At 45.9% G+C, this 11,766-nt stretch overlaps 1 protein-coding gene across 4 annotated transcripts in view; it reads left to right on the top strand.

Annotated features, from left to right (window-relative positions):
• Positions 1–4,335: 4,335 nt before the first annotated feature.
• Positions 4,336–11,766, top strand: part of HIGD1A (HIG1 hypoxia inducible domain family member 1A) — a 15,223-nt gene continuing 7,792 nt past the window's right edge. The window contains exons 1-2 of one of the 4 annotated variants that reach the window (XM_037742921.1): positions 4,336–4,402; positions 8,581–8,720. In XM_037742921.1, coding sequence (XP_037598849.1) covers positions 8,624–8,720 — 97 coding nt within the window. In that variant the 5' untranslated portion in view covers positions 4,336–4,402; positions 8,581–8,623. Of the gene's footprint in view, positions 4,403–4,811; positions 4,902–4,922; positions 5,005–6,810; positions 6,997–8,580; positions 8,721–11,766 lie in introns of those variants that run through there. The other 3 variants (XM_017540987.2, XM_037742919.1, XM_037742920.1) reach the window with 3 other exon arrangements.

Below are 11,766 nucleotides of genomic sequence, written 5' to 3'. Positions count from 1 at the left end.
AAAAAGAAATGGTGAATTGATTTCTAACTCATCATTCCAACTGCATTATCAATAGACAATGATATACCAATTCTGCAACTAATTCCAATAAAATGTTATTTTTTAAATGATGGATCACTTTAGAATTCAGGAAATATTTATGTCAATAGTGTTACCTAATTTCCTATTACCTACTCTTTCCTGCTGTTGAGGTTCAGAAAATGATACCCCAAAGTGAAGGACTCAGAAACAGTTTCTACCCAACCTTTTCCTACCCTCCTATCTCTCAGCCCCTTATTCTCTCCTGAAGCAAGTCACAGAATTTCTCTTCCCAAGCTGATTATAAAAACCAGAACCTCTAAGCTTTCCCCACTTTCTGTCTAAGAGTTGGCCGTAAAGAAATTCTCTCACCTACCTTGTTCAATAGTAGCTCATAAGACTTCCATTCCAGAAGGGGTCCTGTATATCATGAAAAAAGAAATGCTACAATAGAAAAAAAGTCCAAGAGTCCGGGAGCAGTGGCTCACGTCTGTAATCCGAGTACTCTGAGGGGCTGAGGTGGGCAGATCACAAGGTCAGGAGTTCGAGACCAGCCTGACCAACATGGTGAAACTCTGTCCCTACTAAAAATATGAAAATTAGTCAGGTGCAGTGGCACACACCTGTAATCCCAGCTACTTGGAAGGCTAAGGCAAGAGAATCGCTTGAGCTCAGGAGGTGGAGGCTGTAGTGAGCCAAGATCGCCAATGGACTCCAGCCTGGGTGGCAGAGTGAGACTCCTTTGCAAAAAAAAAAAAAAAAAAAAATTACTTGCTGTTGAAGGATACTATAGTCTTATAATATAGCGGAATCAAAATTCCTAGTTTACAGTCCTCCATCTCTACTACTTACCAGTTATTTGACCTTTATACCAATCATCATGTCAGAGATGTCTGAACCAAAGCAACTCCATCTTGAGTAGGGGCTAGGTAAAATAAAGCTGAGACCTCCTGGGCTGCATTCCCAGACAGCTGGGCATTCTAGTCTCAGGATGAAATAGGAGGTTAGGCATTCTAAGTCACAGAATGACTTAGGAGGTTGGCAGAAGATCCAGGTCATAAAGACCCTGCTGACAAAACAGGCTGCAGTAAAGCAGCTGGCCAGAACCCACCAAAACAAAGACGGCCACGAGTGACCCCTGGTTACCTTCACTGCTGCCCCCCCACCCGCGTCGGAACAGTTTACAAATGCCACAGCAACATCAGAACGTCACCCTATATGGTCTAAAAACGGGAGGCATGAATAATACGCCCCTTGTTTAGCATGTAATCAAGAAATAACCATAAAAATGGGCAACCAGCAGCCCTGGGGACTGCTCTGCCTATGGAGTAGCCATTCTTTCATTCCTTTCCTTTCCTAGTAAGCTTGCCTTCACTGTACTCTATGGATTCGCCTAGAATTCTTTCTTGCAGGAGATCCAAAAACCCTCTCTTGGGGTCTGGATTGGGGACCCTTTCCAGTAATAATCATGTCCAATAGTAATTGGTTTAAAAGGTGCCTATCATTACAGCTTCGAGGGCAATGTCAGGCTCTTTTCGCACAGTACACAGCAAGGAATTGCTAAAGCAATAGCTCACATTTTTCATGCCAAGCATGGGGCTAACACACTACTTTATTTCCTCTTTAACCATCATTACCGTTACCCCCATTTTACAAGTGAAAAAAGTGACTTTTTGAGAAATCAAGCCCAAGGTCAGGGCTAGTATGTTGCCAACCTAGTACTTGCGCCCTGCTGATGGGGCGGTAAACCTTATGCTCTGGAAATTAACACGTTAGCTGACAATATTTTGAGGCATTTACATTCCCTTCAGGGTGAATATGCTTTGGTCACTGCTGCTGCTAGCCTTTGCATTTACAGAATCAAGAGACTAATGACTTCTGGTTGACCTTCGTGTTGAAGGCAGTGGGGTTCCTCCTAAAGAAGTTCCTGACTGTCTCTACTTATCTTTTAAACTCTCCAGTTATTGCAGCATTTACATCTTTCTTCATTTACCATTATTGAGTTTCTATAGCCAATAGGGGGATGACACAGCAGTAGGGCAACCTCTGTCAGGAATAAATACCCCTTTTCCTCCCTTGTCCAAACGTGCAGTCACCATTGCTCCATTCGTGAGCCACACCCTTCTATAGAAGTAAACTGCTTGCTGAGAGGATTTATCTTCGAGTGCTATTTCTTTTGCGGCACTGAAAATTCTACTTACAATAGACGAATGATTTTCAAAATCCTGAGCCCCATGACATTTGGTTCCTATCTGTATGAAGGAGAACTTGGTAGTCTGCCTTGTTTTGTGGTTGTATCAAGAGCCTCTAATTTAGTCCCAGATTTCTTCCCAGTGCAGTTGTAGATGCTTTGCATCTGAGGACTAAGCTCTGATTTTTTATCTTGCCCAAATTCCTATCTAAAGGGTCTTGGGAGTTATGCCCTACAAACCACAAATTCTCATCAGATGGGTTTTATTTAACCCTATGTATTGTGACTTACTTTCCAACTTGACTCTGGCATAACATTACGAGACAAAGAAGAAAATAAAAATATTTTACCCCAAAACATGTTTCTTTGCCATATCTTTTATTTATTTATTTATTTATTTATTTTTTGAGACGGAGTTTCACTCTTGTTACCCAGGCTGGAGTGCAATGGCGCGATCTCGCCTCACCGCAACCTCCGCCTCCTGGGTTCAGGCAATTCTCCTGCCTCAGCCTCCTGAGTAGCTGGGATTACAGGCACGCACCACCATGCCCAGCTAATTTTTTGTATTTTTAGTAGAGACGGGGTTTCACCATGTTGACCAGGATGGTCTCGATCTCTTGACGTCGTGATCCACCCACCTCGGCCTCCCAAAGTGCTGGGATTACAGGCTTGAGCCACCGCGCCCGGCCTCTTTGCCATATCTTGAAATGGTCACGCAAAGCTGTCTTTGTGGAGGAAAATTCACATCTGTAAAGAATGTCTATTGGGCTGGGCACGGTGGCTCACACCGGTAATCCAGCACTTTGGGAGGCCAAGGCAGGCGAATCACGAGGTCAGGAGTTCCAGACCAGCTTGACCAACATGGCGAAACCCTGCCTCTACTAAAAATACAAAAAATTAGCTGGGCATCGTGATGGGTGCCCGCAATCCCAACTACTCAGCAGGCTGAGGCAGGAGAATCGCTTGAACCCAGGAAGCAGAGGTTCCAGTGAGCAGAGATTGCTCCACTGCACTACAGCTCAGCAAAAAAAAAAACAAAACAACAAAAAAAAAAACTCTATTAACATAGCAGCTGGATCTTTCTCTTCCAGGCCCTCCCAATCCTAAAGAGATTAAAAGTCTAGCACCCTTTAAAGAAAGATCTGAATAGGAAACATTTGTCATCTATTGTCTCAAAGGGCAGCCACTATAAGACTTCAAAAGAACCTTGGTCTCCACAATCTTTTATCTTAACCTGAACATCCCCTTTCTATTCATCCTAGGTCTTTAGCCAAATTCAACCAATTATCAACCAGAAAACTTTTACATTTACCTATAGACTGGAACCCCCCACTCCCCCTGGCGTTTGAGTTATCCTGTGTTTCTGGACCAAACCAATGTATTTCTTAAATGCCTTTGGTTGATGTCTCACGCGTCTCTAAAGTGTATAAACCCAAGCTGCGCCTCGACCGCCTTGGGCACGTGTTCTCAGCACCTCCCGAGGGCTGTGTCGCGGCCGTGGTCACTCGCATTTGGTTCCGAATAAATCTCTTCAAATACCCTAGAGTGACTCTTTTCGCCGACATGCCAATTCGCCGGGTTGTTCCTGCTTATTTACTCGGCCAACACATTAGGAACCCTGTCCCCGGAGGCTCGCTGTCCCCCGGGGCCGCTGACGCCCCGTTCCTGAGAGAAGGGTCGCGCGGCCTGGGTGAGGTCGTAGTCCCCGCGACCCCATGCTTGCAGGTACTGGCTGCCTCCGACTACCGTGTAAGCTCCGGGACCGGCCCCACGAGGCACCCGACCGCGCGCGCACGGCCCACAGCCGCCCTGGGAGCGGGCCGGGTGGAGCCCGCAGCTGTCCCGGGGCCCGGCGCCTGCAGCAGCCGCCGGAGCAGCCCGGAGCGACCTGAGCGCCTCGCGGGTGCGCGTGGGAGTCAGACCCGAGGGACGCAGAGGCGGCGCCCCGGAGAAAGGCCGGAACGCAGGGACGAGGCCGTGAGACCCCGCCCAGCCCTTCCCGGCGCGCAGTTCAGTCAACACGACGGCGGCGTCGCCGCGCACCTCGTTCCAGGACCCACTTTAGACTTTCCAGGGCTCTGCCCCGACCCTACGGCGGCTAAAGACCGCGAAACGCTTCGGCTTTCGGCTTCTACGTGCGCCGGCCGTATTCCGGCGCCAGAAAAGCCTGTGCTGCTAGTTCCGAGTCGTCTGGCGAGTTACGCCGCCTTCCTCCCTGCAACCTGCGGCGGAAATCGGCTCTGTTCCTTCCGGGTCTGTCGGCAGCTCGTAACCGAGCGGCCGAAGCCCCGCGCCCGCCTCCCTTCCCGGTCCGTGAGGCTCCGCAGGCGTCCAGCGCTCGGCCACGGCGCTCGCCCCCGCTGCCCGACGGAAAAGGGCAGGCGACAGCTGCGGTGTCCCGGGGCCAGGAGCCAAGGCCCCTCAAGCGCCCGCGAAACCCGGGCACCTACCCTGCGCGCCGAGCTCTCACGTGGATCGCCGCCGGCAGGGGGCGGGGGCGGGGCGCACCGCACCGCCCCAGCCAATCCGGGACCCGCTCTGGGCCGCCCCGCCCACGGCGCATGCGCACGCGCCGTCCTGCGGCTGCTGGCCTTCGATTGGCTGGGACGGCTGTGGGTGGGGCGAAGCCGCGGGACTGGGCGCATGCAGGACTCAGACGCCGGTTGGCGTGGGAGAGGCGGCCTCGTTCTGGGTAAGCGTGGCGGGGCCGCGGGCGGGAAGACGTAGGGCTGCGCTTGGCCGGGCCGAAGGGGCTCTGGGGGTCGGGGCTGGGCGACCTGCCTGCGATGAGGGAGGTGGGGGAGGAGAGGTGGAGCTGCTGGGGCGAGGGGTCGGGAGCCGAGGCCTGGGTCCTTCGCGGGCGGGGACACGGAGGACTGACTGGGAGCAGACGCTGTGGAGTGAGTCGCTGCTGAGCGGGGAAGACTCGCGGATGGGCGGTGATGAGAGACGGGGGCGAGGGCGGGTGTGGGCCGGTCCGGGCCCAGGCGCGGGGCTTGGGGCGCGGCGGGGTGGGAGAGCGGGGCCCGGGTCACGGAGACCCGGCAAGGTCACGGGAGCGGAGGCGGCGAGGACGTCGGCAGGCGAGGGGAGGGCCCGCGAGCGGAGGACCGTCCCGTCCGCCCTGGCGTTTCCTCCCCCGGGAGGCGGCGAGGCCGGAGCCCCGGGTAGCGCGTCCCTGACCGAATTGCGTTTTCCTCCTGCGGAGTCGGCCAGTGGCAGAAGACACGCAGTCCTGCGCTGGGCAGAGCTGGGAGCGGCCCGTGTGGAGGAGCGAAGACGCTCCGCTTTCATTCCCGGTGGGACGGACCCGCGGCCCGGGTCTCCGCTTCCGGAAGTGCGAAGGCGCCTTCGAGTGAGAGCTCTGGGTGGAAAGTTCGGACAGGTCGGAGCTCCAGCGCGACACACATTTGGAGTCCTGTGTTCTGGGGGCTCCCTCTGTGCGCCAGAGTCGCTTGGAGGGGCTTCCTAAGGATTCCTCGGGCTCTGCCGCAGACCACCTGGATCCAGGTCTCCATGCTGGGGTCTTGGCAGTCGTTTTAAACAAGCTGATGGGCGACTGATGCAAAATCAAAGTTTGAAGCCAGCGTTGTTTTAGGTGGTAGTTCTCGTGACAAAATGTGAAGAAAGATCCTTCCTTCAGCCTGTTACATCTCCTGATGCCGGGCGGCTCATCTTCCCTTATGCCTCTTTTAGGTTCCCTTTGGAGAGTTCTTCATTCGTGTCTTACGGAGCGGACAGAACAATTTATGCTCTCCTAAGTGACTCTGAATATCTGATTACTGGTGCCTTTTTTAGCGTCTGTTCAACTTTCTGACAGAGATCTGGAGCAATGACTGGGTGAATGAGAAACGGTAGCAAAGGACAGTCTCGCAGTGCTGTAGTGAAAAGTCTTCAAATCACAGCTGCAATTGTTAGATGACTTAAGTCACTGCAGAAGAAGATTCCATGTAACTTAGGCATGACTTACGTTTTTACTTTTCTGTAATTCAAAGAACAACATGGGCTTCTGTTGAGTAATGGATTTTTACATTTTCTAATCTGAACTCTTATTTGCAAATTTAATCTAATTTACATCAGCATCATAAGATTGATGCTTTGGCAATATAAAAGAACCCAGGACTCTAATTCAGGAGAGCTGGATTCTAATCCTACCCCACCAGACATTTATTCCTGGTGTGGAGCAATTCCTATAACCCTCTCACAACCCTTTCCCCACCTGCAAAATAAGGCTCTTCTGATTTGTTACTCTCAGATTATATGATTCGTAATTATTGTTCCCAATACTTAACCGTTTTCAATTCAGGTGGCTATAAACCATGAATACTTTGGAAACTTCTACGTGGTAATTGGAAAGACAGTTATCAAAATTTTGTATTCAGAGAATATTTTAGACAGGTACTATATGGGAATTATATAATTTATAATATTTGGATACAGAAAAACAACTGACAAGTATTGATTTTAAAATATTCATCCTTATTAATTTTATTCTGAAATGTACACATAGGTATTGTGATCACAGATTATTGTCTTTCACTTCAAGCAAATAATGACCATTTTGTTCCCCACACCCTAATTCTTAACTGCAGAGCTACTTTCCGAAACCCAGGTCAAATGCCCTAGCCATATCATAGATGAAAAATGGAGAAATAGATTTTCTTCTGGTCTTCATTTATATACAAGAAAGAGACGGTTAACCCCCTCCCTCCTGAAAGGAGAAAAAAACAAAAACAAAAACAAAAACTTTTGCTCCATTGACCTGTTAGAGAATTAGTCAACCAGATGTGAGGTAATTACAAGAAAAAGCCAGTCTTATAACACAAAGCCAGTTTTACGTGTTTCTCTGTGAAACTTGCCAAACTTCCTTCAGCTAAAACACATCATCACTCTCTCTGAATTCAGTCCTTGTCTGTGTTATGCTATTGACAATCACACTGTGACTGAAACCACCATTGCAAAATTATAACTGAGACAGTGAAAGATATCTGATCTAGCCAAAAAAGACAGAGCCGGGTGTGGTGGCTCACCTCTATAATCCTAGCACTTTGGGAGGCAGATCACTTGGGGCCAGGAGTTGAAGACCAGCCTGGCCAACATGGGAAAAAATACAAAGAAAATTATCTGGCCATGGAGGTGCACGGCTGTTATCCCAGCTTTTCGGCTGGGGCATGAATCACTCAGACCTGGGAGGCAGAGGTTGCAGTGAGCCAAGATGGAGATTGTACTCCAGCCTGGACGACAGAGTGAGACCCTGTCTCATAAAATAAAAATAAAAAAAGCAAAGATGGTCACAGCCCTTTCCCAAAACTATCCCTGGAATTAGCCACAGATGAGAAAGTATGGTGAAGGAGTCATGCAGCTGGAGGCTACAAGATGCTGCCCCTCCCTAAACGGCTCCTAAGATCAGAGCTTGAGATATTTTGCAGACCCTGCGCTTGGTGGAGCAGCTGCACCACCGGATCAATAAACTGGCTCACCTGATCTGTGGCCCTGACCCAAGAACTGACTCAGCACAAGAGGACAGCTTCAACTTCCCATTTCATCTGCGTCCCAACCAATCAGCACTCTATTCACTGGCCATCCCCTACCCACCAAGTTATTCTTAAAAACTAATCCTCGAATGCTCCAAGAGATTGATTTGAGTAATAATAAAAACCTTGGTCTCCCACATAGCTGGCTCTGGGTGAATTGCTCTTTCTCTATTGCAGTTCCCAGTCTTGGTAAATCCACTCTGTCTAGCCAGTGGGCAAGGTGAACCTGTTGGACGATTACATGATTTCTCTTTTTTAAAAAAAATCTAATTTTTGAACCATATTAATTATTTTAGTGTTTATGTTGTATTATTCACATACACAGTGAGCATCTTGAACCTTGAGCTTATTGAACCATATATAGAATAAAGTTCAGTAATCAGGAGCTTATTCAGTTAAGAAGTAATGGAGTACAAAAAAAGAAAGTCTAAGTGTAATCTAAATTTTCTCTTATTTAGCTAAAATTTTCTTCTATGTCAGATGACAGGGTTGAGTATTCTCAATGAAGGTGGGGCTTACAGGGATGAATTCACTTTCTAAACTAAGCACACCACCTCCTACCTGTGGAGTTGCATTTTCTTTGGGGACCTTGACTGCCACTGACTCCCCTTGAGTAGAAAGGTGTTGAATGAAAGGTACTGTTATCAAAGGGAGCATGATGCACATGAAAAACCCAGAAGTGAAAGTAAGATTTTATATGGGTGATGGGATGGACATAGACTTTTAAGTTTATTGTAACTGATACTAATCAGAGATTCCTATACTTACACTGTGCTTGAGGCCCTTATTTTAAATACATCCCGATATTTAATAATGTTCAGATGCTTTTAATTACAGAACCTCATAGAAAATTCTCAGGGAGATTCTTCAAGCAACCACTATGTCAGCAGACCCAGATGTTTCCCTTTCTTCATATGATGAAGATCAGGGATCCAAACTTATTCGGAAAGTTAAAGAAGCACCATTCGTCCCCATTGGTAAGTTTGACGTTTTAATAATCTTGAATGCAATGGAGCCATGGTAAACTTGTTCATTGAGCATATCCTGAAAGAATGTATTTTCCATTTTTTTTCTTATGTTGTTGAAATATGCTGAGATTGGCCTGATATAAATCTCATCACAAAGATACTTCTGTATGTCTTCAGACTTTTTTTTTTTTTTAGTTTTTGGAGACAGGGTCTCACTCTGTTGCCTAAGCTGAAGTGCAGTGGCTTGATCACAGTTCGCTGCCTCCTTATCCTCTCAGGCTCATGATTCTTCCACCTCAGCCTCTTAAGTAGCTGGGACTACAGATGTGCAGCCACCACGCCTAGCTAGTTTTTGTAATTTTTTTTTAACAGACGGGGTTTTGCCATGTTGCCTAGGCTGGTCTTGAATTCCTAGGCTCAAGCAATCCTCCCACCCTCAGCCTCTAAGTGCCAGGATTGTAGATGTTAGGCACTGTTCCAGCTCAGACTGACTTTACTGAGCCTTATTTCAGTGAATAATGTTGTATTGGGGAACCCCAGGACTACCCTCAGGTTTGATGATTGGGCCAAGGCTCATAAGACTCAGAAAAGCTTGTTATAGTTACAGGATTTTACAACAATAGGATATAGGCTAAAGTCAACAAAGCATTTAGGATGAAGTCTAGGACAAACCAGACACAAAATTCTAGGTGTCCCTGTCCTGGGAAGTCCCACAGGGAGAGGGGTTGCCTTTAATTCTTCAGTACTGATATGCTGTGTGGCAATACATGCTAAGTCCTGTCCTCCAGGGAAGCCCACCAAGCCTTGGTAACCAGGTTTTATTGGGGTGCCAGTCACAAAGGAATGCAGTGTCCGCGTGACTGGAATTAGCTATTCAGTCTTCTCTCCCCCAGAGGTCAGACTCGCAGGCATGTGCACTTAAAACAGATGCTGCTGCAACATTGGGGCCAATTAAAAAACAAAAACAAAGCAGATGAAAGGTGAAATTCATAGTATATAAGTCTCAAGAAAAAGTTTTAAAATTTTTAATTGTACAAAGAATTTTAAAATTACCTTTAATGACACCATTTAGCTGTAACTATTGTTACCATTTTGATGTACATATTTCTTCTGTTTTCTTTTTTTATCTTTACAAATTTAGGATCATACTAAGATGCATATATGTATTGTGATTTTTATCTCATGTTTTTACATACGTTACTCAAAACTTTTAATGACTTAATTTGTATTATATAAATTGCTATTACATATAACATTTATCCTCTTGGTAGAAATTTATGTGGTTTCTAATTTTTCGTTATTAACAATTAAACTAATGAGCATACTTTTAGATGGCTCTTCAAGAAGTTAAAGGACTTTGAAGTCTCTTGAAGGAATATTTCTTCTGACCAAATAAATAATGTTAGTTGCAAAAGTACATAAAACAGAAAGATACATGCCCTATGATCCTGACTCTGAAAGGCAACAGCACTTTGCACATTCTGTCAGTGTTTTCTCTCCATATACTACCGTAAATTATTATTTATAATTACATTTAAATGAAAAATTTTTCTTTAGCCTTGTTTTCAATGCATATAGGCGCATTTATATTTTTAATAATTGAATTGTTAATTTTGTAGATATACAGTGTTTCATAACAGTGATCTATACTTTCCCTCAGTGAAAAATAATTCGGAGTCTCACTCTGTTGCCCAGGCAATGGCACAATCCTGGCTCACTGCAACCTATTCCTCCCACGTTCAAGTGATTCCCCTGCCTCAGCCTCCCGAGTAGCTGGGATTACAGGCACACACCACCACACCAAGCTAATTTTTGTACTTTTAGTGGAGGTGGGGTTTCACCCTATTGGCCAGGCTGGTCTCAAACTCCTGACTTCGTGATCCACCTGCCTTGACTTCCCAAAGTACTGGGATTACAGTTGTGAGCTACTGCACCTGGCCGTGTTTACTTGTTTTTAAGTCATTTATAAGTACTTTGTTCTTACATATTTGGTACAGTATGAAACATACAGAAAGACATTTTAAAAAGATGAGATACAAACATAAAATTTTCTGCTCTTTGATGAGTTGTCATTTATACATATCCATACGTATACGTAAATCCTACATTGATGTAACCATTGCCCTATTGACAACATAGGAGTTGTTCCCATTATGTTGCTTTTACAAACTGTTGGAAGACTGTGTGTGTAAAAATTAAATATCCTTATATATACTTAATTGTACCAAAACAATAATTTGCACTAGTAGGCTGTGATGGGCTGGTTTTCCCATACTCTCAATAGCACTAAGTATTATTCTTTTTACTTTTTGCCAGTTTCATAAAGTATTTTGTTTAATTTTATATTTATTTGATTATTGGTTGAGGTTGAGCATCTTTTCATATGTATTGGCCATTCAGGCTTCTCTTCTGTGAATTAGCTTTTTTTGTTTTTTCTGTTTTGATTTTGCTTTTGTTTCTGTTTTAACTAGGTTGTCTTTCTAACTAAATTATAATTATGTATTTTGGATATTAATGTTTTCTCATATGTTGCAAGGCCCTCACGATCCTGGGTTTACTTAAGTTCCTGTATTTCTTTTTTTTTTGAGACGGAGTCTTGCTCTGTCACCAGGCTGGAGTACAGTGGTGCAGTCTCGGCTCACTGCAGCCTCCGACTCCTGGGTTCAAGCGATTCTTCCGCCTCAGCCTCCTGAGTAGCTGGGACAACAGGCGCGTGCCACCACGCCTGGCTAATTTTGTTTTTGTATTTTTAGTAGATACGGGATTTCAACGTGTTGGCCAGGATGGTCTCGATCTCTTGACCTCGTGATCTCCGGGCCTCAGCCTCCCAAAGTGCTGGGATTACAGGCGTGAGCCACCGCGCCCAGCCAGGTTCCAGTATTTCTTTATCTTGTGGATTTATCATTGCGATACTACTCTATCAGGAATTTATTTGTAGGTATAACATGAAGCAAAATCTAACTTTAAATTTTTTTCTGTTAAGGATAGTTAATTTTCTAACACAGTGATTTGGGTATATATTTTGCATTCTTTCCCCGTTTATTTGAAATGTGAA

The sequence above is a fragment of the Cebus imitator genome, unplaced genomic scaffold (genome assembly GCF_001604975.1).
Source record: "Cebus imitator isolate Cc_AM_T3 unplaced genomic scaffold, Cebus_imitator-1.0 Scaffold129, whole genome shotgun sequence".
NCBI lineage: Eukaryota > Metazoa > Chordata > Mammalia > Primates > Cebidae > Cebus > Cebus imitator.
Note: the sequence above shows the minus strand (reverse complement) of the source record. Positions and strands in the feature narration are given on the sequence as shown.